This window comes from Taeniopygia guttata, chromosome 1 (genome assembly GCF_048771995.1).
Source record: "Taeniopygia guttata chromosome 1, bTaeGut7.mat, whole genome shotgun sequence".
In the NCBI taxonomy this organism is placed as follows: domain Eukaryota; kingdom Metazoa; phylum Chordata; class Aves; order Passeriformes; family Estrildidae; genus Taeniopygia; species Taeniopygia guttata.
In genome coordinates, this window is record NC_133024.1 from 13735689 (window position 1) to 13762051 (window position 26363).

The 26363-nt window shown below is 41.8% G+C and overlaps 1 protein-coding gene across 3 annotated transcripts in view; it reads right to left on the reverse strand.

Moving 5' to 3' along the window:
• Positions 1 to 26363, reverse strand: part of VGLL3 (vestigial like family member 3) — a 49042-nt gene that overhangs the window by 18735 nt on the left and 3944 nt on the right. Inside the window, exon 1 of one of the 3 annotated variants that reach the window (XM_030263147.4) lies at positions 8437 to 8721. The exons of 1 other annotated variant lie outside the window; for it this stretch is intronic. In XM_030263147.4, the coding sequence (XP_030119007.4) occupies positions 8437 to 8529 (93 nt within the window). In that variant the 5' untranslated portion in view covers positions 8530 to 8721. Of the gene's footprint in view, positions 1 to 8436; positions 8722 to 26363 lie in introns of those variants that run through there. One more of the 3 variants, XM_030263142.4, reaches the window with a different exon arrangement.

Genomic DNA, 26363 nt, shown 5'->3' on the forward strand with positions numbered 1-26363 from the left:
CCAGCTGGGCAAGCACCAGATTTCTCCAGGCACACTCCTCCAGCTGAGTGTACAGGGCCCTCTAGATTCCCCACACTTACTGCTGAAGCTGTAAAGGTGGGAGGGTTTCCTCCTTCCTGAAAAATTTTCTACTGTATTATCAAAATCCACAAAATGCAAAAATTTTTACTCACTGATGACAGAATTTTTATCACAGGAAGTTATACCTTGGGGTGGTGACTGGGGGTTGGTCAGGGGTTTGAGAGCTTGGTTTTTTGGTTGGTTTGGGGCTGTTTGTTGTTGTTTTTAAGGTTGGGGAGGGAGGGGTTTCTTTTCCTTTTTTCTTTTTTTTAACATCAGCTTTTGGGAAAAGGATAAAAAAAATTCAAGTCATAAAAAATTAAACATGTGATCTAGGGGAAGAGGGGGATTGACAAGTCCGCAAACATACGCAGAAAATCCACCCCAAACCAAAACCACAGAGAAGCATATAAAAGCCTAAAACCCTCACAAGCCATCTGTGAATGGCTATTTCAGAATATTCTCTCTCTCACTCTCTCAAATCAAACCTAAATGTCAAAATAAATGTGTGTGAAGATCCATTTTGCATGGAACATATTTTTCAGATGTTCCACTCTACAACTGTTTTCACAGGGAAAAAACCTCTCCCCACAACAGTCAAGCTGCAGGAATCATAGCTTTTAGCTAGCCAGCCATTTCCACAGCTGACTTTTCACACAAGCACTTTTAGGAACCCAAAAACAACTACAGTCCATATGCAGAAGTATTTCATAGCATTCCTACAGAATTACAGTTTGACTTATCTTTAATGGTTTGCTTGGCAACACTCTAGCGCCATCAGAATCTCTTTAAGTTTATGACTTTTTTACCCTTTCTCTGAAGTAGTTGTATAGAAAAAGTTAAATAACTACACAGTCTATAAAGTTTCATTTTTACAAGAAATATGCTTGTACAATTTTAAAATAATCTAAAGTTGTTTTCTGACCTTGTGTACCGTCAATACATTTAAATTCGGTGCTTTCTTAAAAAAAAATTCTCTCACTGTAGTACAAAATAAACGCTCTGGGGCGAAGTCTTAATTATGAATGGTTATTGTAAAAAATAACTGTAAAAAAGAGCTATTGACAAGTGGAATTAAAACCTATTATACTTAAAGCTCATGGCAACTTAAGCAACGTATCTGACATTCCAGTGGGTTAACTGATAAATGCAAAGCAGCTCAGTGATACCCTTAATTCAGATGCTGTCGCACAAACAGCAGTGAGGGACGCATGCAGTTTTATTTCAGTCGGGGATATCCAGGCAATGGCCTGGATTTCCAGTAAATCTGTGCTTCACTAAGCAAGTTATACTGTGGCTCAGTTTAGCACAATATTCCTTAGACTTATGGGAGAACCACTGGGATTCACTTATAAAAATAAAACAAACAAACAGAAACAGCAAAATAAAGCAGTTTTACTAGAAACTGGAACTGCTAAAATGAAACAGTCTGAGGCTGTAAACATATTATTGCAAATGGAGAATTTGAGGTAATCTACACTTTTTCTGGAAGCGCTTTGTGCCTTCTGTAAACAAATGAACATCCTGAGAAAGTTCTCCTAGTATTTGTTACCCAAATGCTTATTGGGTATCACTCAAAGTGAGCTTCATGGTTTTTGCCTGAGTAATCGTGGACCCCTGAGACCTCAGTAAGACAGAAACAGTTCTAGCAAAGCTGCACACACAGGAGACACGTGCACTGGAAATCTGCAACGCATCCACCTCAGCGACTTGGCCGCTCCTGAAGCTGCACCACAGCTCAGATCCTCTCAAAAATACAGGACAAGTGGTCGGGGAGGATGCTTTTCTCATTTTTGGTTTCGCTTGGGCTTTCTTTTCTAAGTAGAGACAAAGTACAAAAGAGATCCTCTAGAGAAATCCAAAGGAGTCTGTTACATGCCAGACCTTGAACACAGCAGCACACAACATTAAAAGTGACTGCCATCCCTACAGGTGCTTGCACTGATGCTGCAGTTATGCAAATGCAGACACAAGCACGCAATTACAGACAGACACACACCGCTAACACAGCCCCTGGCTTGACTTGGTGATCAGGAAGGAAGTCTTCCAATGTTCCTATACAGGGACTGGAGCTCAGGAAATTAAAACTTATCTCCAGAGTCGCTTCTCTGCATAGGAATGTTCCCCCTTCCACAGCTTAAGAATCTAATTCGTTTTCCATTTCAACTCTCTTCCCTCCCCTCCAGTCCACGGACAGTCATTACAAGATGCTCTGAGAACTTGCTCCTTTCAAAAACACCAAATCTGACGGTTTTTTTTAAATGTAAAAAAAAAAAAAAATTCAATGCAACAAAAAGACAGTAGGACTGAGGGACAAGAACAAGGCCTTTTGTGTGGATTCATTATTTACAGTGCAAAGTTGTGGTTTGCAGTGAGTTATTTGGAAAGGATGAGAGCTCTAAATTAACTGATTTTTCAAAACAGCAAGCCCGTGATCAGAAACAGATCTAATTAATTTGCATTTCAGGAAGAAATTATCAGCCTGTAATTGCAAAACTCTTTAAGTAAGACACTACAGTGAGAGAAAGTTACTCAATAAATTTTCCTTGTATGCAATACATCCTTTCCACTGTATACATCCTTTGACAATGTGAGGGTTTTTCCCCCCCAACTCACCTAAAATACCCTGCTTGCACATAAATCCCCTAATTTTTGTTCTGACCTTCCCACATTATTTTTGACTGCAGTTGTTTGAGTGGAAAACTATGCAGAATCATCAGCTGCTAAATGAATTTGTCCCACAATCATGGGGTGTGAGGAACAAAAGCAAAAAAAGCCACAAACACCAGGGTAGGTTTATGGTAACTAACTTCAGCTAGTCCAGTTTCACTTGTACTTTTTCATTTGAACAGTTCTAGCATATGTTTAAGCAGCCAACTGCATCTGTAAGATCTTTACAAACAGTACTTTCTGACCAAACACAGAATTATCTCTTGTCAATGTTCAATACTTTAGTATATTCATGAAATATACCTCTCCCTTCCTTACTCTAGAGACTGATATTAAGCAGCCCCTGAAAAACAAAACACACACCCACAATCTTCCCTTGGTCAAAATACAGAATACAGAATTTAAATTCAGAATACAAAATTTAAGTGGGAAATAGGGAAACTCAGAATCTATATCCTTTAGATAACAGACCCTAGTTCATGGCTGAAACAGCACAATCTCTGGGTAAATAGAGCTGTACAGCCCAGGCCGAATTCAGCTTCAACCAACATTATATTATTTTTATTTCATATATTCACAAACAGGCAATTCAAAAGAAAATCTAAAGCCTTCAGTTCAAATCGTACAACAAAAGGAAACTGAAGGTCAACAGCGTATCACCGCTGGCTGATATGTGAATATTATAAAGGAAGTTTATTCTCGACAATCATTATCCTGCCTTCCTGAGCACTTTTAGACCAAGAAAGCATTTAGTCCAAAATCTCCCCACAAAATCCTCGCCTTGAAGATTCCTGTTACTTTCTGACATACCCTACCCAGAACCAAGCAAAACGGTTCTCATGCAGCGAAATGTTGGCCACATTAAAGCCTCTGGCAAAAGTCCAGCTGACTTCAAGGGTCCCGGGTCTCACCCAGAGTGTCTGGTAAAAATGTCAGAACATTCCTCTTCGCAAATCGAAAAAAAATTCACTTCCAGCACAAACCAGTTAGTAGCCAGCAAAGCAACAACAAAATAAAACAACCATACTTTGAGAACAGAGAAGGTTTTACTTCAGCCAAGTTTGAATCAAAAATTCAGGCCAGCTCTTACTTTTCACATAAACTGGTTGCCTTTTCCTACAATTTATTATCTCCATACATGCCACCATACAGCATATGGTCCTTTATGCTCCCAAGCATGAAAGTCTGGTGTGCCTGTGGCCACCTGTTACAGATTTTCCATTATGAGAAAAAGAACAGCAACCAAAAATAAAGAATAACTACGCTGAGGAAACACTATATGACCCTATCCTGAGAAAAAGGCTGTCATTTGACATAAGCTTCTGAGAAGGAATTCCAGCAACAAACTCGAGGCAAATCCTCAGACAGTCCTCCATTTGTGGAGCTGTCTGCCAAGCAGGCTCCTATTGATAACACAGAAAGTATTCAAGGAAGAAGACAATTCCAAGCAATCAGGGCACTGAATGCTGGGCCTGAAAGATATGTTTATGGCACTGCCCTAAAAACATGAAACAATAACTTCTACCCACACAAATGAGTAAGGTGAGAGCTTGTTTCCAGCTGAGCCACTGATGGAAAGAAGTAGTGAAGAAAGAATTACCTGATACACTTTTTGCTGTACATGTAAACAGAGATGTACCCTAAAAGTTTAAAGATCTAATTTTATGTAGCTAGAGGAAGATCAAATAGAATTTGGTCCCAGTCAGAATGACAGAGTAAAGCAAGCCAAACTTTATAAATCAGTGATGTCTCGTGGGATTGGACCAAACAAAACCAACCAACAAAACCTCACACACAGGGCAAGACCTGACCCAGGTTTTACACCCTGTGAATCAGAGTAGATGAGTTACATAGGTTATATAACTTCCAGAGAAATTAGCAGAGCAAACAGCAAAGGAATAGCCCTGAGAAAGAATCTGAACTGCAAAAATTGAATGTGAAGCCATACTGTGCTGTTACCTGCCATCAGGCACTGCAGACTGCCACACAGCATTAGTATACCAAAGTCCATCCTTAAAAGCTGGGGGCACATGGTGCAAAGAATCTCACTGAAAAAACAAGTTACAGCATGTGAATCGGGGTTTAGCCACAGCCAGCTGACACAGCATCAAGTGTGACCTGTCCTTGTCCGCAACTCTGTCAGTTTGGAAGGAAGAGACGAGTTAGTGACCTAAATTGCTAATGAAGACAAGGCCTTATCTGGACACAGTCTGTCTACAGGACTGCCAGCAGAAAGTCTGGCTTGAGCATATCACAACTCCTTATGCAAGACTGGATTTAGCAAGGATGGCGTTGGCTTGCCTCTACATACCATGGAGAAGTTCCAAAATTACCATTTACTGTAACTTCCCCTTCCAAAGGTCTTTAGCTGGTGTGTTAGTGAGCCTGGGTGAGTTCTACCTGAACCTGAGCCCTGCAGCTTGCTGTGCCCAGCCTGTGGTGACATAACAAGCTGACCCCGTGTGCCGGGAATACAATGGGATTCTGCTCCAATTACGTGTTCCTCTCCGAATTCCGTTACACCCATTCCTCACCCAGCCCATCGGAAAGCCAAATCTCATTATTCCAGCTGCACAGCCCCTCAGCAAAGTGGACAGCAAAGAGCATTTTAATTTTGCCAGTCTGCAGCGTTTTACCCCCACGCCTGCACAGCTCCCCACCAGACACAGAAACACGTCCGTATCCTAACACCAGCACACGCTCGCTCCGTCTTTTGGCAAAGGAGTACGGAAATCCCGATTTATCTGTAAAACCAGGGCCACACCCCATTTTCATCAGTTCATTCTGGCACCATATGAGCATGTATATATCCATGTTTCACTTGCTTCCCTCCAGCAAGCACCCTGGATTCGAGCAATCTCAAAGATCTAAGGTGCTAAGTCTCCACTCCCATTAACATTCAAGAGGAATTCAGGCTTCGGTCCACTAAGAGCCTTGAAAAAGAAAAAAAAAATCAGACCTACATTAATTTGCCAGCAAGTCCTTTCCTGGCTAAGGATGGGTGAAGGCTACATTTCCAGAAATTCTGCCTTCCTATGCAAGGCAAAAATCAATTCCGTGCTGAATTTAAGGGAGGAAAAAACACAGACACAGAAATGTGGGAATAACTTCAGCGTGGGGAGACTTTAAAAGGCATGATGGACAACCCCTAAAGCTACAATACTTCTGCACACTAGTCCACCATTTAAAAGCAGTCTGAGACTTTCCATTAAAAATAAAATATAAGAAAGGAGACAAGCATTTGAGCCCCCTTGGCCCTGCTGCAGGCACTGCCCCAACCCAAAGAAACACGATGGGTTTGTCTCTCCAGATCGATCCCAGAGCTCAGAACTTGAGCTCTCCAGCTGAAGAGCTGCTTTGCTCTTTAAAGCACACAAAACTGAAGTCCAAGGCATAACCAATTACACGTTTGAGATGGCTTTACTACAAGTACCTGTGGAGATGCACAGGCTTTAGTTAGAGTGACACACCTACATCTCCTTGCTCTGGGAAGAAAAGGAAAGCCAACAGCAGCACAGCATGGAAGAGCCCTTCTCTCTCAGAACACAAACCACAGACACCAGCGTAGTACAATACCACTGAAAAATGCCTTGGTGGAGTCCTCAGATATTTTAAGGGTGAGCTCCATTTTATCATCTCCAATGAAGAGACTTTATTTTAAGGTATCCCACTAATTCATCTTCCCTCACTGTTATTTTTAAACCAGTTTTTATTCCAGCGAAGAGGAACATTCTTTACAACGGTCATCATCCTCACAAAGAGTGCAGGAGCGCTTTACATGTTGAACACATGTGTAAGAATCAAAAACCTGGCAACAGATTCTTCATCTTTTTCTGTTACGTTCTCTAGCAGTTAATTAAGCATCTCTGACAGGACAATTCTGAAGAAACAGAAACTTGCAAAATGTCACTCATTACCCAAACAATAAATCTTGATGCTTGAGAAGGTCATTCTATATTTACTTCTTTTTTTTTTTTTTAATTTAGAAAACATTGGATTCAGAGAAAATACATAAACCAGTCTAAAGTTAGCAGCTGTTAGAAGTAGAGGGTGCAACATTTTTTTCAGCAACAATAGCTCAGCTTTTCAGTCTGGCATCCAAGTAGCTTGTGAAGACTCTTCAGCTCCAAGTGTGTCAGGAAAACCAGTGTAACCAGGATTCATTAAATTAAACTGTCAATAACATGTAGGATAGCCATGTTTAGAAAGCTTTTAGGTGGAAATGTGATATATGGTGCCAGCTCAAGACCTGTACTGGCTTATCAGAGCTATCTATGTTTCTTGCCTTGCTTATCTACCTCTACTTAAATAGCATAACCCCCAAGAACTCAGTTTGTTTAAAATAAAACTTCAGGAAACTTCAGTGTTCATTAGGGTGCCCCCAGAACATTTTAGATATGGCCCTGCTTTTAGAGGAAGAAATGTCATACCTATGCTTAAAAATGAAAAGCACTAGCACTTCAACATGACACGGTCATTTAATGTATTGCCCCATACTAAGTGTTCTACAGATCTGAAAGAGAAATACAGTCAACCACTTCCAGAGTTAAATGTCAGGAAGTTCAGCTGAGTTTCCATTGCTGCTTTCTACTTCTAGGTCTCTCAGTCAGAGAATCAGGCTATTAGTTTTTATTTATTCATTTTCCCTCCGAAGCACACAGGCTATGAACTGGACCTCCAGATACCCAAATACAAACTTTGTAAGTAAAATTACTGCATAGACAGAAGCTTCTGCAAGCTCTGACCAAGATTAGAGAAAAAATAATAGCAAAGGCGCTCTGCAAGAGGCAGAACTCGCAAGTTTTCCAGAGCTCGTGTTTAGAGTGAACACGAGCAACCTGGACAAGTTCACTGGGGTATCATTTTTGCAAATGGGCTCTGTCTCCCAACAATAAAGAAAAAAAAACCAGCAACACACGATCGGAATTTTAACGTTTCAGCCCATACTCGTGTCTCCCAGGCAAGTTGATACCAGGGGTCACTTCCCATGTACGGAGAAAACAATCTTCATGGATAATAATGATAAAACCTTATGGAATGCAGCAACAACCAAAAAATGTATTCTCAGATGACTACATTAGGGCCAAGTCAATATTAGTCCCACTTCACCCACGCACCGCATAGTCTAAAAATGCTGTCAGCCCGATAAGAATTTCCTGATTCACTTAAAAAAAAAAAAAAAATACATCTGATCACCCAATTTCAGCTGGAAACTCGCCGCAGACGATCCTCCAGGAGTGCCGGGGTGAGCGGCGGCGCGGCGCGGCGGGTCCGCGGGGAGCAGCGCGGTCCCGCCCGCGGGAGGCTCCGCGGGGTGCGCGGCTGCTCCGCTCCGCGAACCGGCGGGCAGCAAGGAAGGCACGGCGGCGGACACAAGGCGGAGAGGAGTAAGGAAAAAACTTTTCCCTCCTGCCCCACGCCAGCTGGGCAAGCCGACATCCACCCGCCAGATGCAAGAATTCGAGGGGAAATGCTTTTTTCTTGTCAGGAAAGCTCTTACCGGGCTCCGTTGCTCCGGGGCACCCTCAGCAGCTCCCCGCATCTCCAAATCAGGCCGGGGGCTGCGGAGCGCACCGCGGGCTGGCCGGGGCGGAGGTCTCCGCCCAGGGCAGCCAGCGATGCGCCGTGCACCCGCTGAGGGGGGGACCTCCCAAAAAAAACCCGCACCTCCCAGTCCTCCGCACTGCTGCCCTGCCCGCGGCTCACCTGCGCGCAGCCCGCCGCGGGCGCGGCCGGATAGCGGGGCGCCCCGCACGCCGCCGGGGCGGGCTGCTGCATGGCCACGTCCGAGCAGCTCATGGCCGCGGCCGCCCCGCGCCGCCGCCGTCTCCCCCTTCCTCTTCTTCCTCCTGCCGCTGCTCCCGCTCCCCGGCGCGGGGCGGCCGCGGCCAGGAGCCGCGCAGCCCCGGCTGCCAGCGCATCTTCGGCGGCCGCCGCGCCCCGCGCCCGCACTTATAGCGCGGCGGGGCTGCGCGGGGCGCCCCGGCGGCCGCGGCGGCGGCGGCGGCAGCGCCGCGGGGCGGGGACGGCACCGCGCCCCGCCCGCCGCTCCGCGGGCGCGCAGCACCTGCCCAGCCCCGCCCGCCCGCGGCTCTCGGAGAGCGGCCCCGCCGCGCCCGGCTGCGAGCGGGACGCGCTCCGCTGAGCTTCTTCGGAGCCTGGAGTAGGTGTCGCCACGCTTCAGCTCGCCAGGGATTCATCATCTGCGAGGAAGGAGGCACCTACGTGCCATCCAGGAGGATGGATGCAGGCTGAAATAGCCCGGAGTCTCTCTTCCCTCTCCACAGTTGTAGTACAATGTTAAAATAAATAAATAAATAAATAAATAAAAAGTAAGGGCACTTCTCAGCTTGAAAAATATACGGAAAACTCGGATCTGGTTGTAATGACTTCAGCTGTATTCAAATATTTTTCCCGGCCTACCTCTGTGTGCACATTTCTGCCAGCGAGCCGCCCGGCTGCAGTGCCACGCCTGGAGGCTTTCGATGCCATTCCTCACATGGAAGAGACTATGCCTTGTTAGCATTATCCCAGCTTATGCTGGGAAGGATTTACTCTTGTTTGCTCTTGTATTCTTCTCATCAGGTCTCAAGTGAATTATTTGAAGTTTCTTCTTCACAAAATTTGTTTTTAAGTTTACCTAAATGTAATAGTGGCCAGAAATGGAAGCCTTTGATCAAAAGTTCTAAATTTATACTCTCTCCCTCTCTTTGCATATATATGCACACAAATGCAGAGACATATCCCCTTGGCCAGTACAGTTAGATGAATAAACAAGGTTAAAATAGCTCTGTCTGACCCCAGTAGGATTCTCTGTTTGTAGAAAGCGTATCTCCAAAACATTCAAACTGCAATACCTTGAACAAAGATCCAATTTCCTGCAGACATACTTAGTTTCTTTTTTTTTTTCCTTTTTTTTTTTAAGTTTTGTGCATACAGATTTTAAGGTAGCTATATGCTTTTTAACAAGCACTCTGACAGCCTGTTCTTCTTGCATTTTGTAGATCGATGCAAATGGACTCCAGCTGAAGCACTCACCTTTGCAGTCACTGCGAAGTTTCTGCAAGGGTAAAATACACTTGCATATAAAAATTGCATGAGCTCCTGACCAGTTGCTTTGTCAAAACAGAAAATCCAGGTGCTGACTGCTATCTACACATCTCTGCTTGATCCCTATTAATTTTAGCAATCTGTTTTCCCTCATTTCCTACTGCAGCAAGCCCAAGGCAGGACATCAGGAGCCGGAGGCCAGCAATACCAAGCACCACCTTCTGAAGCTGGCTGTTCCTGGCCAGCAGCCTGCTCCTGACTCCTGACCTGGAGGCTTTTACCGCAAGCACACGGCCAGGCTGCCTCCAGGCATTCCTCTGGCTCCTGGCACCTGGCCTCCTCGCCTCTGGACGACTGGCTGCTATCCACCCTCGCAGATCCTCCCCGGGAACGTGTGCCGCAGAGGATTGTGAAACACGTTTCCTGGTGTAGGGAGGATGTGTTTAGCACCGTTTCTGTCTGAGGTAAAACGCTCACATGCAGTGAGAACAACGCCTGGTGCTGGTTTATAAAAAAACACCACCTGAAAAACTCAGAACAAAACCCTCCTACTCTTAATAACAGTGAGAAAACAAGCATGTAACATCACAAATAGAAACAAATTCTTTCAATATAAATTGATCATTTTTATGAGAAAATCCAATATCGGTCCTTAAAGCAGAACAGACTAAAATAGAAAATGATTTATCGTTTATTATGTTAATGTGACACATTGAAGTGGGAGTACATTAGTGATCATTTTTCACCCAAGTACATGAGGCATTTGGAAGAGATTTATAAATGCACTAACATAGAGATCACTGTTTCCACAAAATGCTAAAATGCTGAAATGTTCCAGTATTCAGTTAGCACACATTTCTTATACCAGATCCTGATGGAATTCCTATCAGATGCCTTCGGGCATGGTACAGTGGCATGATGCATCCTGTCAAAAAGCAGATCAGGACCAATATCGGGCAGATGTTTGACACGATGCATCATGTTACTCAGCCAGTGGCACACTGCCATTGCTCAAAAGGATTTTGACATGATACAGTGTGCCAGTGCTGTAGCACAAAACTAGCATGTTCCAAAAATAGGGACAAATTCACCTCTGGCATAAGTAGAAGTAACTGCAGTGACTTCATTAGATTTGTATCTGCTTATGTCAATAGTGAGTTTGGCTCGTAATCTCAAATTTATATAAAAGAGAGTAAGGTGGCTGCATTTTCAGTTATTTGTTATATTGTTTTCTACTCCCAGCATTCAAGCATCATGAGAGACAGCGGGGTGAAACTGCCACCCTTCTCCGTTCCTTCCCCTCAACCCCACAAGAAGCAACATCAGATATCCATTTTTAATAGTGCAACAATACCTCAGACTACAGAGGGCCACTCTTTTTGGAAACTTGGGAGGTGGTGAGTTTGGGAATTTCACAAGGAGTAGGAATTTACAAAAAGGGAAGAGAAAGGATCTCTGCTTTCTGCCTCCTTGCTATTTCTCAACAGTAGCTGCAAGTGCTAGGTGCACAACAGCAGCAAAATAAATTTTTAGCGGCAGTTAGAGTAATAGTAAAAGAATGACATGGAAAAGCAACCAGGATGAAATGTGAGATCTGATAAGATTTGGAAAGTTCTTAAAAGGCATTGTAATTTATTGTTGTTCCCTTTCATCGCTCTGGAATGAAAAGCACAGCTTGCTAATGCAGATGCATAACACTGACAAAAGAAGAGGAGGGGATCCAGCTAAGGTATGACTGGTGTGAGATCTTCTTTACAGAAGAGAAACATCCCAGCTTTCTGTCTCCGTCTGTTTCTTTAGTGAGGAAAAGGACTGACTGGTTCTATTTTAAATGAAGTTCATTCATGTTTGCTGTGTGTCCTAGTCTCTTAAATCCATCAGGGTACAACTGAATCTTGGACAAGCTGAACTTCAGTGATGCTAATAGTAACCAGAAGGAATAAAGACCAGAAAATCCTCAGAAAGCACTCAGTAAATGGCACCACCAAACATGACTTGGTACAGCAGCTACGTGGGTTGTAACATCAAGGGAAAATGGCTTTACTGTTGGATACCCTTCCACAGATGAGAAAAGTTATCTAGAGGTCCAAATAAAGTCTGGAAACAGTTGCAAGCATCTCAAACCCTTTGAACAATATCAGCAAGAAGTAAGGGTCTTTCTCCCCTTTTCTCACTGCTATACAATTATTCCCAAATATTTATTTGAGGAGACAGCTCTGTACAGTGAGCAGTCTCCCAGAGATTACAGCCACCAAAACAGCCCCTCCACTGCTGCATCCTATCCCTCCTCCTCCTTGTTTCACCCTCTGGTGGCATTCTATAAGTATTTAAATAATTGGAAACCACACCCTAGCTAACTGTGGCTGGTGTTTACAGGCAAACCCCCTTGGATGGCTGTTATGGCTTGCCAAACAGCCAAAACCAGAACATGCTAGTTTTCCCTCAAGGAGACCAAATTGGAAGATACACACGGCATTCCAAGGAAATACACACTAGGCATTACTTATGCCTTATGTATAAAGGAATGGGAAGATTAAAAACAATGTTTATTCACAACTAGCTGGGGATTCTCTGATGAGATGGACAGTGATTTTTTTTTTTTTCCCAAGAAGTCAACTTTGATGAAAGAGCTTATTTTTTGTGGACAACAATCAATCTTGTAAAAAAAACAGTCAGTAAAGCAAGTTAAATTTCTGGGGAAATCTGCCATCACACAAATTTCTAAAGGTTTCACACCAAACTGCATTCTGCATTTTACTAGGTAGCCCAGCTGTGAAGTTTATCTTGACCTCAGGACTCAGGGGGTGCTAGGTAGGTTCCTCTAAAACTGCAGTGCCACCACCACTGAGATCTACACTTCCAGCTGATCCACTGCAAGTCCCAGAAGAGCAGGAGGCAACAGAGAGCTCAGAAACTCCTGAATTGTGCTCTGTCTTTCCTCATTCCCCAGGGAAGAAGCACAGGTTGCAGGCAGTTGCTTTCATTTCTGAAGGAGAGGAAGGGAAACAACCTGCCTCAAACACCTGAGGAGGGAGGGAAAGATGAGAGTTACCTCCATTCTGGAGGACAAAGCTTCTCTCTGTACATCCTTATATTGCTCAAATTTGAAACAATACAGAAATTGAAGGGTTGAGTGTTTAAAGCAAAGTGTATGCAATGCCATTTTAATTCATAAAGCACCTGGTGAATACAGGAGACATTTTCCTTGTACTTGTATCCATACAGCCTCAACACCAAGGTTTTGAACCCACTGGAATAGGAGGCAGCAGCTTGTGTGTGGCAAATACATTACCCTGAGAATTTAGGATCTCTTGATTCAAAAAGCAGCAAACCACTGGCCAAAGTTATGATCATGAGATGCATGTAATCTCTCCACAGAATGTAAGGATCTGGACACCTCTCTGGTCATCTCCTTCATATTTTGTAATAAAACCAAAGCTGCATGGCCAATTACAGCAAATATCTTTCTTCAAACCACTAACAGCTTTCACATTTCATGCCTGTAATCTTCAGCAGATAGATCAAGGACTGTTATTCATTTTAATGCCTGAATGCATTATATTTATTCTTGTTATAATATGTTCTGTTACCACAGAAAATGTTTGGCTCCCAAAGAAAAAGAGGGAATTGTGTCAAAAGTCCAAATTCTTCCTTAAAATGCAAACATTTTTAATAGCTTTAATGGAAGATATGCATTGGAATCCCAGGGCACAATCTGGCACTAAAATCCTCCATCTAAACTGGAATTTTTCACCATGTCTTTTTCATAATCTATTATTAAGCATATTTCCATCTCAGCAGCTGAAATTTGGGGCCCTGTTGCATCTGAGAGGGAACTGCAAAGCAGCTGGAAAGTAACTAAAGGAGAAGCAGAAAACTGATTGAAACCCTCATACACTAGAGGATGCTGTTCTCCTCCATCCTTCTCCCCATAGGGGGAAAAAAAAAAGCACATTGGGGTGATCCCAAAACTTCTAGCTGGAGCAGTAGCAGCATCTGACCCAGTGCAGGGTCAGAACAGCTTCAGTGCAGTTCACAGTCACCCCAAGGGTTTCTCTGGTCCCTAACAGGCCGCAGATTGAGCACAGACTCCATCCTTGCTTTCCTGATGAAGCTCTCAGGTGGCAGAAAATGTGAATGTGCAGTGACTGAGGATGAAGCCAAGCAGCTCCTGGCTGCTGAAAAACCTGTGACAACTGGTTTTCTTGTTCTTTTCCTGTTCTTGTGACCAGTCCAGGCACTGACTGACACCTGGCTTTGGCATCAGTCCTATCGTCAGTGTAGCCACTCATGGAACATCCCAGCAGATCCTCCACAGGCTTTGGCACAGCTCCTGTTACTGGGAAATGATGTGTATGGACACCTTTTGGATGGTCACCCAGAATATGATACAGAATGTCTGCCAGTTTTATGCATGTGTGTCTAAATGGTTAGCAGGATAGAGACACCAGTACAAACTAAGACTAATGCAGTGAAATCATGATCCCTTTGATCTTGGACTAATTCTTAGTTTGAAAAAAAAAAAACCTCACAGTCTTATAGTCTTGCTTCCCTCTGCTCAAACGATGCTTGAATGTCCTACAACCATCCCTGCCCCTGTCTTGCATGCCAACATGGCAATCCTCAGGAGGAGTGATTATGCATTCCTGCTTCACCTTCAGACCAATACCACACTCCAACAGCTTCTCAGCAAACATTGAAAGTCCATCTTTCCCAAGTAACTTCTCACGAAACAAGGGAATTACAGTCTTGCGTCCAGTGGAGCTGCATTCCCTTCACTCCCTCCTTCCCCCTTTGCTTGACATAAGTGGTTTCAATAATATTTCAGCTAATAACACTCCTTATGGTTTATTGGGTGTGAGTAGTGACTGTAGGAACATTTGATGAACGCTCTGGCTTGCAGAAACAGGGCAGTGTGAATCCTTTCTTTGGCTTACACGACAGAAAGCATTTACTACAAGGAACACTGCCATGTTTTTAATAGCACATACCATTTCCCAACTCTAAATAAATATATGTTAAATGGAAGTGAAAAGTTATTTTGCTGCAGTTTCATAAATGCCTTTAAAAATTTAACAATTGCTTGGTGGGGTTTTTTTGTGTGTGTGTGTGTTTTTGTTTTTTTTTTACTCCTTTTGCCAAGAGTGTATATTAGAGTAATAATATAATTTCTTTCTATTCTAGATTATTATAATAATGAAGACTATCAACATTTCCCAGTTTCTTCTCATATTGCTCTTGTGATTTAGTTATCATAGGCTTTTCATTAGCTTTTCTTTGCTCATCAAAAGAACTTACGTGTTTGCTGAAGCAAATGACTAGAAAAAGACTTCTAGAGTATTATCCATCTCTTGGTAAATAAAATGCAGCTATCAATAACACTTAGCCAGCTCTTCTCTTTTCTCTGTGACATTGTTCCTTTCCCATCATAGTGGGAAAGCAAGGAATTAATTCCTAGATGAAGTAGTATGTGGCATAGTAAAATGTGTAAAATATTTATACATGATTGCACTCATTCTCACAATGACCATGGTGAGCTATCACCACTTTTTCTCTTGGAGCTGGAGGTACAGAAGCTGTGGGCTTAATTAGCTCAATTCATGGCCAGAACATTTTGTCATTCAGGCATGGGCTTCAGTCAGGCAACTTGTTTAGCTTCTTGTAGGGAGCAAGATTCATTGTTATGATTATTTCCTTCTCTATGGGTATCTCTGTGCTTAGGATGTGATTGTCTTAACCAAAAAAAAAAAAAAAAAAAAAAATAATAGAGGAGGTCTAAGTGAGCAAACCAGCATCCCAAAACTGGAAAAATGAATTTATAAGAAAGATATTGCTCACAATGATGATTTGTCACTTCCCAGAAAGCCAGAGGAGGTGGGAAATGCAGGAGAATTTTGCTTACACAAAAGCCAGAGCATATCTCTATCGAATAGAGATAATATTCCCAAAGTCAGGGATAAGAGAGTTGAAGATTAAGCTCCATCTTCTTTTTCCATAATGGAATTTTCTCATCAGTCAAACAGCCCTTACCTCGATACACACACACATTATCTCTAACATCTAAAGGAAATGCTGTGCCCATCTGAAAAGTACAGACAACAGTGGGAGGAGATGGGTCCAGTGCAACAGTACTCAGTGTTTTACTTTGTTAGTGTAAACTTCTGTAAAAGAAAAATACATATATAAAAAACACTTTCTTCTAAACTCCTCTTTTGTATTTCGAAGTGAGACAGAGAATTATCACCTCTGGAAAGGTACATTTGAGCCAAAATAACAAACAGGCTAAAAGTTCTGGAATAGCCCTTGGAGCTCAGCATAAATAACATATATAATTCTCCAAGAGTATCAATACCAGAGTTCATATAAACAATTTTTGGTGAGATTGAGGGTTTGGGTTTTTTTTTTTTTTTTAAGCTTGCAGCAATAGAGAAATTGGAAATAGTTAACAACACTAAGAATAAACACAGGCATTTGAAAGGCAGGTTATAGTTTGTTGTACAGGTGTCTTTACAATTTTGGTAGAGCTTACTGGGGAGTGTCTTTGCAGCCTCACTTCCCTTAATTTAAAGAAGTACTAATTGCCTTCCAAATGAGAGAAGGCTGCACCACTGGTGAATCATAGCATGGCTTGGGTTGGAAGGGACCTCGAAGATCTTGTATTCCCACCCCTCAGTCATGGGAGGGACACTCCCTCTAGACCAGGCTGCTCCAGCCTGGCCTTGAACACTGCCATGCTCTTTTACTGTAAGCAGCTTATTCTGTGTAAACCTCTCCCAGAGATACCAACCACAAACTTTTTTTTTTTTTTTTTTTTTTTTTTTTTTTTTTTTTTGCATCCTATTGCTCTCCATCCCAGCCCAAACAAGAGAACAGTAAGAAATTGCTCACCTGTTCTTGAAATTCTTGCAGAGAAGAGCCATGTGAGAAGGATAAACAGGCAGCAGTGGAGGAGAATTTCCTCTCCCAGGACAGGGAGCACAGCAACACCCCTTCCAACATCATTTTCCTTGGAAGGAGAATAGCAGCCTGTTTTGTCTCCTCTGTCCTTACACCTAAACCCTGGGGTCCAAGTGTGCTGCTGTAAGTCCAGGTTAAAGGTGGCAAAGTCCTTTCACTCTAAATAAAGGCAGCTATTTCTTCCACCAATGGCATCTGCATATTCCCAATCAGGGAACGCTTTAATAAGCTGCTGCATCTGAGAAAGGTGGGCTGCAGGGTCCTAATTAAATAGCGACTGACATATCGCTTTTCAAACTAAACATCCAGCTGGGATGCTCAGTGTGGCACACTCGGTTTGTAAACAACAGCACAGAGCAGTCCTGTGCACTTTCTGCCATGAAACACTGCAGAGGCTCCCTGCGCCCTTGTAACCAATGATCTAATGATTCTCAGGAGGAGGAAACAAGGCTGATTTGTAGCTCTCTTCAAGAGGCTGAGCCAGTTAAGCAAGACTTCTTAATTGCCTGCCCTTTATTATTTAATGTATAAGTTTAAAAAAAAAATCCTTAGGGCCACATCCCAAAAAGGTATTGAGGTATCCAAGCCAGGCAGAAGTCAGCTGCAATCACAAACAATGATACTAAAAACTTCTGCTCAGCTGCTGCCCAGCTCGGAAGGCTCTTAAACCTTAGCAGGTACCTATTTCAGTTTTAAAGCTCTCCAGGTGCCCAGCATTCATGCCAAGAAACATTTCATTCCTGACAGTGCTGAGGAAGCCTGTGCTGGCCCAGTGCTGAATCTCTTGAGAGCCAGGAGAAGCCCAAGAGGTTTCAGTCCCAATGAATGGGACAGAAGCGCTTGAAAGCCTACCTGTGTCCCTTCTATGGTTTATAAATAATTTCAGCCTAGCTATAAGTTAAAATGTGGCCAGCAGACAGGCCTGCTCAAAGACACAAATCCAGCAGGTACATAAAGGAAAGCAAAGCAGCAGAGAGGAAATCCCAATGTTCTCAGAAATATTCCGAGCTGCAAGTTATTAAGAACAAATGAGCCAGGTACCTCACCCACAGCAAGGCAAGAAACATGCAGCTTCTCTCTTCAGACTGAACTGTGGGAAAATTGATCTTTTAAATGAGTTGCACTGAAGTTAGACTAACATTTGATGTTCATCAGCTGAAAAGAGCCGGGGCAGCCCCTGAAGCCTTGGCCCACTCAGGCTCCTGCCAGGAATGTGGAGAGAGAGAGACAGGAATGAGGGCAGGAGCACTTTGTCCCCTCTTCTCACATATCCTATCAGTGGTTCTGTACACAGATCATTTGAAAACCCTCACTTTGCCAAAGAATGGCATAGGTGCCATGCAGTTTAGAAATCACCATTTTGCAAAAATTTTGTTGTTCTCTTTTGTTGCACCTAATCTTATTCTCTTTGGTATCTGCTCGAGAGGGATGCGGCTCACTCAGGAGAGCCTTTGGGACTGCATAGAACAACAGCTAATAAGATTTATTGCCATATTTCCTTGCTTTGCTGTAAATTCAGGTACTGCACTAATGGAACAATGAGATAGACCCTTGACTTGGTAAATACAGAGTCAGAAGGAAAAAAGGCTTATGTAAGAGCCCATAAAAACAAGACAGTTCAGAACTCAAGCAGCTGCTCTATTCTTGATTCCTCTCATTGTGCCTCAGGATGGACAGACATCAGCCAGCCAGAGTTCTTCCATGCATTATTGTATGCTGTGAAGTTTGGGGATAACAGAAACAGTGGCAAAGATGAAATGGTAATGTTAACTTTTCTGTTCATCTTCTGATGTTTTAAATCACTTCATGTGGCACTGCACTCCTAGGAGATTTGATTACTTTTAAAATTAATACTGTATAAGGAAAAAAAATGTCCCTTAGGCCTGTTGCAGTATTTATAAAGGTAATTTCTCTGTTCTTAGAATATTTAAACTTGGCAAAGATATTCCCCTTGTCGTGAAATATCACCTATAGAGCTAAACAATCCAAAAATTATTCTAAGGGTCCAGTAGTTTTGTTCTGTGTCCCAGCTGTTGTCATGGCCAGCGCATGGAGATGACTCCAGGATAATGGAAATGCTCTATATTGAAAACTGCTGGGAAGCAAAGCCTGTCTGGCATGAGGTTTCTGCCTCCTCAGAGTGAGGGTAGAGCTCCCATAGCTCCAGAATGAAGAGGACATAAATCTCTACAGAAGACACAGCTTTCTGCAGATAAAAAGGTGAAAGGCCCCACCAGAGTCCTTGCAAATGTCAATAATTATTCCATCAGATATGAGAAATTGTTTCTCGAAAGCATTCACAAAGACAAGTATAGCTATTTTAGTAATTCAGTCAACTCTTTACCTTCCCACTTTTGCCTCTTTAAAGGGGAAAAAAAATCACTATGCACAGCTGAAAGTTGCTCAGACATTATTGTAATTTTTATATTTCTGTACACAAGGCATAGAAATGGTGTTCTATGAATAGTAGTACTAACTTCAGTAATTTATATTTGTAATGAGCTAAAGAGAATGAAGTTTTCACATTCATTCATGGCTTTGTCTCAAAAAAATATAAGAAAGCTGAGTGCACATAATGAATTTTACATTAGTCAAATCAAGAAGTTAATCCATTGCTTATAGTTAAGCACCGACACCCCAATGCACCACTTACCAATTGCCTCACTATTTGGCTTTTGAAATGTCCAAATGACACCTTGAGTAGGGTTTTAATGACTTTCTCTCTTTCAAGCACTCTTTAAACATTGTTAGAATTAAAATCTGTTGAGAGCAGTGAGCATTTTTCATTGGGAGTTGCCAAGTTGGAAACTATGAAGCTTCTGGGTAGAGATTCCCATTTCAGCGGAAGTTCTTTGCTCTAGCAAGAGTACAAAATATCACAAGAGGAAAATGCCTTGTTTAAGAGAAGTGAACGGTTGGGAATGTTGCTCTACTGATTCTGCAGAGCATTAGTGACAGCACATCTCACTGGGTAAGTAATTAGCCTGATGAGGGCACTTGAAGGAGAAAACACAGCAGGACAGCCAGTGCTCAGAGGCCAGCAAAGCAGGACTCAGAACCACACTCTAGTTACACTGTGTTTGCTGCCCTTGTGCTAAACAACAGAAGAGAGTGATCACTGTGCTGCCTGGGATTCAGAAACATGGATCAGTTCAGACAGCACCAGCGAAGAGAGGCTCCGAGGAGAAGACAGGACTGCAGCATGTAGGCATCAGCAGTGTGACCTTTCCATGCTGATGGGAGAGAAGGATGTGAAATGCAGCAGGATTCCCATTTCTGGCAGTCCAACACTTTGGCTGGGTACTGCAGTACACTTTTGGATGATTTTGATTGCATGGTCTCAAAACCATGTGACATTTTCAGGAGGGTATTGTAATTTTTCACTTGTTCTCTGACCCATGTTTAATTCCATGGATTATGGTAGTCAACCTGATGAGGGACATGGGATGCTCTGAATTATTCATCATAAATAAAAATGATGTAGAGCTGTCTCTTAATCATGCTAATTCGAGTTTTTACCTCTCTGTTTCACAGGGCTCCTATTTTTAAATACAGCTCAGGTACACTGTGCAATTACATATGCCAGTTGTGCATCTCCTAGGCAGCAAGATCTAGAGCATACAAGTAAAAAGATTCATTTCAATCTCTCAGAAGTCTTTTTTGGTGTGATGTCTTCTAAAACAAATGGAGAATTTTAAACAATTATTTTTAAAATTGACCCTATCTGAACTTTTTGTTAGAATTCTGAGGGCTTCTGAGCCTTTGGGTTCATTCTGGTTTGAGCTCTATTTGGGTTGGATCATTTGGAAAACACTGCTCAGATGTTTCCTCAGTAACTGTGAGAAGAAAATTTCATTTGCATTTTAAATGAAAGGTAAGGAATGTGAAAAAAATAATCATGTGACTCAAAGATGTGCAAACCAAGCAAATATTGTGTGATTTGAAACAATAATTTTTTTTTTTGTGTAAAACTGTTAGAAGCAAGTTTTATTTTCTTAATTTTTGAGGTTCTAAAATGTCTAATATTTGGCATTAAACACTTAAGCTCTTTGTTAAATATATGGGAGTGCATAGCCCTGCTTGAATTATATTTCTAAACCAAGGGTTGAGTTATAAAAGTTCCTTTTGCATAACATGCAAGAAAAACTTACCTTGTCTGAATCTCTATGCCACCTGATTTCAAAAACAGAACTAAACTCACCAGTACATTTCTCCAAGAAATCCTGGAATATGCTGAACCTCTGAAAGTGGCATTTTGCAACAGCAACATGGAAATGCAGGCCAGTCTCAAGGTAATATATACGAGTTAATATGAGTTAATATAGTAACAAGTGAAAAACTGCAAGATCAGAGAGGTGATAAATTCACTTTATGAGATCAACCAGCAGTTTCTTGCGTGACTACCACTTCCACCTTCAGGATCAGGCTCTGGTTTGAACACCCTGTGGGCACCACAGAACATCACTGACTGGAGAAGTCTTTTTTTCTAGCAAGGTGCTAAGCAGCAGCTCAGCCCAACTCTGGCTCAGCCAGCAGGCTGGAAAAAAAACATAATGCCTGGGGGGACACTTGGTTTTTGGGGAACAAACTTCATAATCCTGAGGATCATGGGAAAAGTCATTAGTGAACCAACCTGCATTTAGAATGGTTTTCAAAAAAAGCAAACAAGGAGCTTTAATTAAAGGGCCTTGAAGAGGAAATATAAATACTCTGCATGCCAATTAATGTTTCTAGACCACAGTCATACAACCTGCTACTTAAATTAATATTACTCTGAAAAACAAATATATATTAAAAAATGAATTAACCTCCACCCTGCAAAATTTTAATAAAAAATAGATCTTAAATAGATAAAGGGCAAGACTTACAAACCCCATGAATATAAATTGCTTTAATATTTCCTTTTTAATCCGATAGCCTTACCTCAATATTTTCTTTATAATTCTATCAGCAATTTTTTATTGCTCTTCAAAGTAAATCTTTCATAACTCAGGCTAGCCATGAATAATTTTGTTTCTAGAATGAAAAACCAAAACCTGGGTTATTTTAAGTGGGTTATATGACCACTGTTCCTCCTCACTTTGGTCCAGAGTCATACTGAATATGTCTTTCCATGCTTGGTGAGAGGAAGTTGCTCATCATGGGAGAAGAAATTCAGATGGTGACCTGAAACCCTAGAGTTCAGCAGAGCTGTGGAGTAATTGATCCTGACTCCTCAGTCTCCCAAGGCAAAACTGCATTTTTCTGGGAGCACAGAAACTACAAGAAACACGGAAAGGGGAACTAATAAAGTATTCCTCTCTGAACAGCTACAGGAAACACCTGAAAATTGTCTGATTTCAGTCTTGATAAGATAGCCTGAATTGCAGGAGGAGGCAGAATTCAAAAATGAGTCTGTGCGTTCTTTGACATAGGTAGATAAAGTCACTTTGGCTGAAATAGATCTAAATTCTTGATGGATCCCATCAAATATGATCCTAAAAAAGTTTCTTAAATATTGAAACTCTAAGTTTTATTGTACATTGCAATTATTTATTTTTTTTAAGGGGACACCTCTATAACCACACTGGGCCTTAATCAGTTGTCAGTAATATTCATGCAATATTAAGAAAGCCTACTGAGGATAAGAGCAGGTGCTGAAGAAAATATCTTATCTGATTAAAAGTGAGTGATAAGGGCATGTCAAATTGCTGGGGAGTAGTTACCACAGGACAGTCAGTGGTATGATATCAATCAGGGGTGCAGCAGTCACAGTGGTGACTTAGTAAAGGAAAGCCCAGAGAAAACTCCAAGTCTCTGCTAGGCATCTATAATGTGGATTTATAAGTATAAAATGAAATGCAAACTACCCAAGTTAGCTGAATTTTATTCAATCATGCCTTCTGTCTATTTACTTACTTTTCTTTTAAGAATATTCATCTATCATTTTCATATTAATTCTGAAACTGGGAACAAGGTTTCCTTTGAATGATGATTTCATTAGGAAATGTTCTGCCAGATAGTGATGCCTCCAGAGTTATGTACTACATTAATTCTGTCACTTCTTTTACCTTCTATTTTTATTTCACACAAATTATGGAAAAAAACCGTTCATGCTGATAAGGAGAGGATGCTATTTTCATGCATTTGACATAACTTAGATGAAAGTTGAACCTTCAAACAATATCCACAAAGTAGAACTGCTTACCACGCTAACTGAATGAGGCTGTAGCTTATGAGAAAATTCTTACAAAGACAAGAATTACATTATTTAAAGTCAGAGCCAAGTAAGTCCTCACTACCTTTAGGAGTTCTTGGAAAAGTCAACTCTTTCAAAATACCCTTTGGTACATGCTCTATGTGCTCCTTACCACGATCCAGTCATTCCTGCAATTATATTAAACAGCTCTCTCCATACGAGAAAAACTATGAGAGAAAGCTCGTGATGAATCATGGAGTCACCAGAAAACTATGTAATAGCAACAAACTCAGTTTATCTGCCCTGTTGCAGAGTGCTCCCATTGAAAGAGGATGGAAGAGGACACGCTCAGTATAAAGACTGTGCACTCAAAACATGCTGGAGCATCTACGTTGCCCCAGCATGAAGAGGCACTTGCTGTCTAAAACCAAAAGTGACTTAGAGAAAAGCAACTTCTATCTCTATTCCAGAAAGAAATTCTGCCAGTTCAATCAGAGCAAGAATATCTGGATAATTTTCATGCAGGGACCATTTGGACCTAGCCAACAGAGCCTGTGGAATAAAATGTAGCGCACTAACCTATTTCTTCCTGCACTACAGTCTTTCGTCCTGGGGAAAAGGCATAGTATGGGAGGGAACAGAATGGACAATTCATCACATTTGTCAATCCTTTTAGGCTTTCACCAGCATCATCTGTTGTCACAAGTCCCCTCCAGAGAAGAGAGTTCTGACCACCAGGCTAAAGCACCAACCATCAGGATACCACAGTGCTGAGCGAAACCCGTCTGTCCAAAAGAAACATTTCACATTCCTGCATCAAGGTCACTGAAGGCAACTCTAAAGAGAAAAATAATTGATCTTATTAGGAAGAAAAGTGAGCTTGCTTTTAAATTTTATTACCTATGTTATATTAGCTCCAGTTTGAAGTAGGAAACAGAGATGATGGAATAATTAAAATTTGTTGAAAGCAGGTAAAGCATCTGTGATTTTCCTAGCAGTTGCCAGGATAACTTAGGTACTCCTCACCCAGGCTCACACTTTGGGCTGTGCTAGAGACCGATTAAGAGCTTCTCATCTCTGCAAGTGCAAAGTGATGATTTTGTTCTAAGCACACAAGGTATTGAGACATTAAACACATGGAACTGCATCACCCCCTCTGCAATTTTTCATCAGCCTCTGTATCATCCCTGGATAACTGACAGACTCAACTCACATTCAGTCCCAAATGAGTGACATTTTCAGTTCAGTGGGTAGGATTTTGTTGATGACACAGTACAAGTCCTTTCATGATACTAAAAATGTGAAGTTTTAATGGGCTACAGAGGCTCTTTCTGACTTTGTGCCATGAAATCTCCAGGGGAGGTTTCACCCTGCTATGTTGCTTCTGTTGATGTATGGGCATGGAGAAGGACCCACTGGAGAACCCCAGTGCCTCACACCAGCACACACCAACAAAGGGTTCAGAAAGCCTCTGGAGGAATTACTGCACCCTCCTCACCTGCTTAAACACTGCAGGAACAGGCCCCAGATATTTGTTTTCCTCCTGTGCTGTTACATCAAGGTTTGTTGCTAGCTAGGGACAGCTTTTAGATTCGTCTGCTTTTCCCTCCCTGAATCCAGGCCACTGATCAAACATGAAAGGTGAAAAGTAACCTAAAAAATCATCATTCAATGAACTGTTCCTCAGACTTGCAGGAACAGAACTTGTATTTCTTTATATTTTTTGTGTTCTCTGGCAAAAAAAAAAAAAAAAAAATTGCCATAAATAATAAATTTATAAGAAATAATTATATAATAAGTTCAAATCAGCATTTAATGTGTCTTCTCATTTTTCAGGGCATTACACTGAGTACAGTATGAAAAACAAAGTCCATGAAACAGTCAGACAACTCATTAATAAGAATGTTGAGTCAAGCCTTACTGGCCAATCACTGTTAGGGGAAAAATAACCTATTAAAAATCCTCTTACAGCAATAGACATGAGTCAGCAATCACAGGCAGTTCTCATCAGAAGATTTTTGCTGGTGGATAAGTTGTTTTGAGGTTGGCACTAGTATTTATTTAGTGAGGCAGAGGTCGGGTAAAGGTAAATACTGAGGTGTGAGAATGAGAGATGGGACACCTTGAGTAACTTTTGTCTTCTTTACTTTAATCACATGAGAATACTGGGATAAAGTCCTCAGCACAGATAGGAACACATCAGCATGCTGATGATAAATGACAGAGAGAGTCAAAGAGGGGGGAAGAAAAGCCAGTGAGAAATACAAAGCAAGGCAGGTGAGACAATGCTCAGCTAAACCCTGACTGTGCCAAACCCTTCCAGGCCGTTTGAAGGGGGGTCAGTGCTGTCTCTTTTAAGTCATTCTTCAGAACAAAAGCAACCTTCTGCTTAAAAACACCAAAAGTTTTAAATTCAGTCATTGTAAGACAGCAAATTAGTAACTGCTGTTATACCCCCATAAAATGGCAAAAAAAGAATACCCTGCCAAAAACCAGTGCCATGTGGAAGTGTCCTGACCATTAGAAACACTAAATTTGCAGAGCTCCATAAGAAAATTTTAGAAATGAATGTTTAAAGCCAAGACAGCTGATGTGAGGTTCTTTAAACAACTTCAGTACAAGAGATTGCAGTCTTGACTCCCTTCAGAGGACGGGAGAAATGGTTGCTTGTAAGATGTAGCTACTCACATCCTGTGGTAGGTGGCCAAAATAGATTTGATATAATTGAACACTGCTGGGATATTAAGGTACAGGTATGAATAGAAAATGCCAAACTTCTATAAGTTTCAAAATAAACCCTCTTTCATTCAAAGTACTCAACCTTAGCACAGGTGGAAAAAAAAAAAGCCTCAAAACTTTCATTCAATACATCATTTCTTTAAGAGAACAAAAAAGGCACAAAATTGATGCAGGTCAACAGATTGCTGCATTAAGTCTGCAATACACAACCCACGCACAGTAACATAAGGGTAATGTAAAAACCTGCATTAGGGATGAAGATCCCTCTCTCCCCCTATGAAAGGATGAGCTGAGAGTCGATGGTGGGTGTGTACTGCTAACAAAGCAAACACTTCACTGTCTGTGGGTGAACATTTCATGCATGCTCTTTATTATAAAGCCCACTGAAAACTTGAAGCTGCTTTCCTGAAGGAGCTGTTGTGTAACTCTGACATCTGGGGTTTTCAGTTGCTGCCCTGTTTGAACTGGTTATGGAACACATTAAACCCAGAAGGCCTCACTTCAGCTGCTTACAAACCTGCCCCACTCCTCCAGCAGCCCACCTTTTCCAACAGCTCAGTGCTGGGACTGAAAGCTCAGGCCTGGCTTTGTTAGATAACCCATACCATGGACTGCAGCAGGAAGCAGGCCTTGTTTAAAACATCACATTTTCAAGAGTCCAGCAGAACCAGGACTCTTTTTCTCAGAAGTTTAATGCACTGCTATAGCT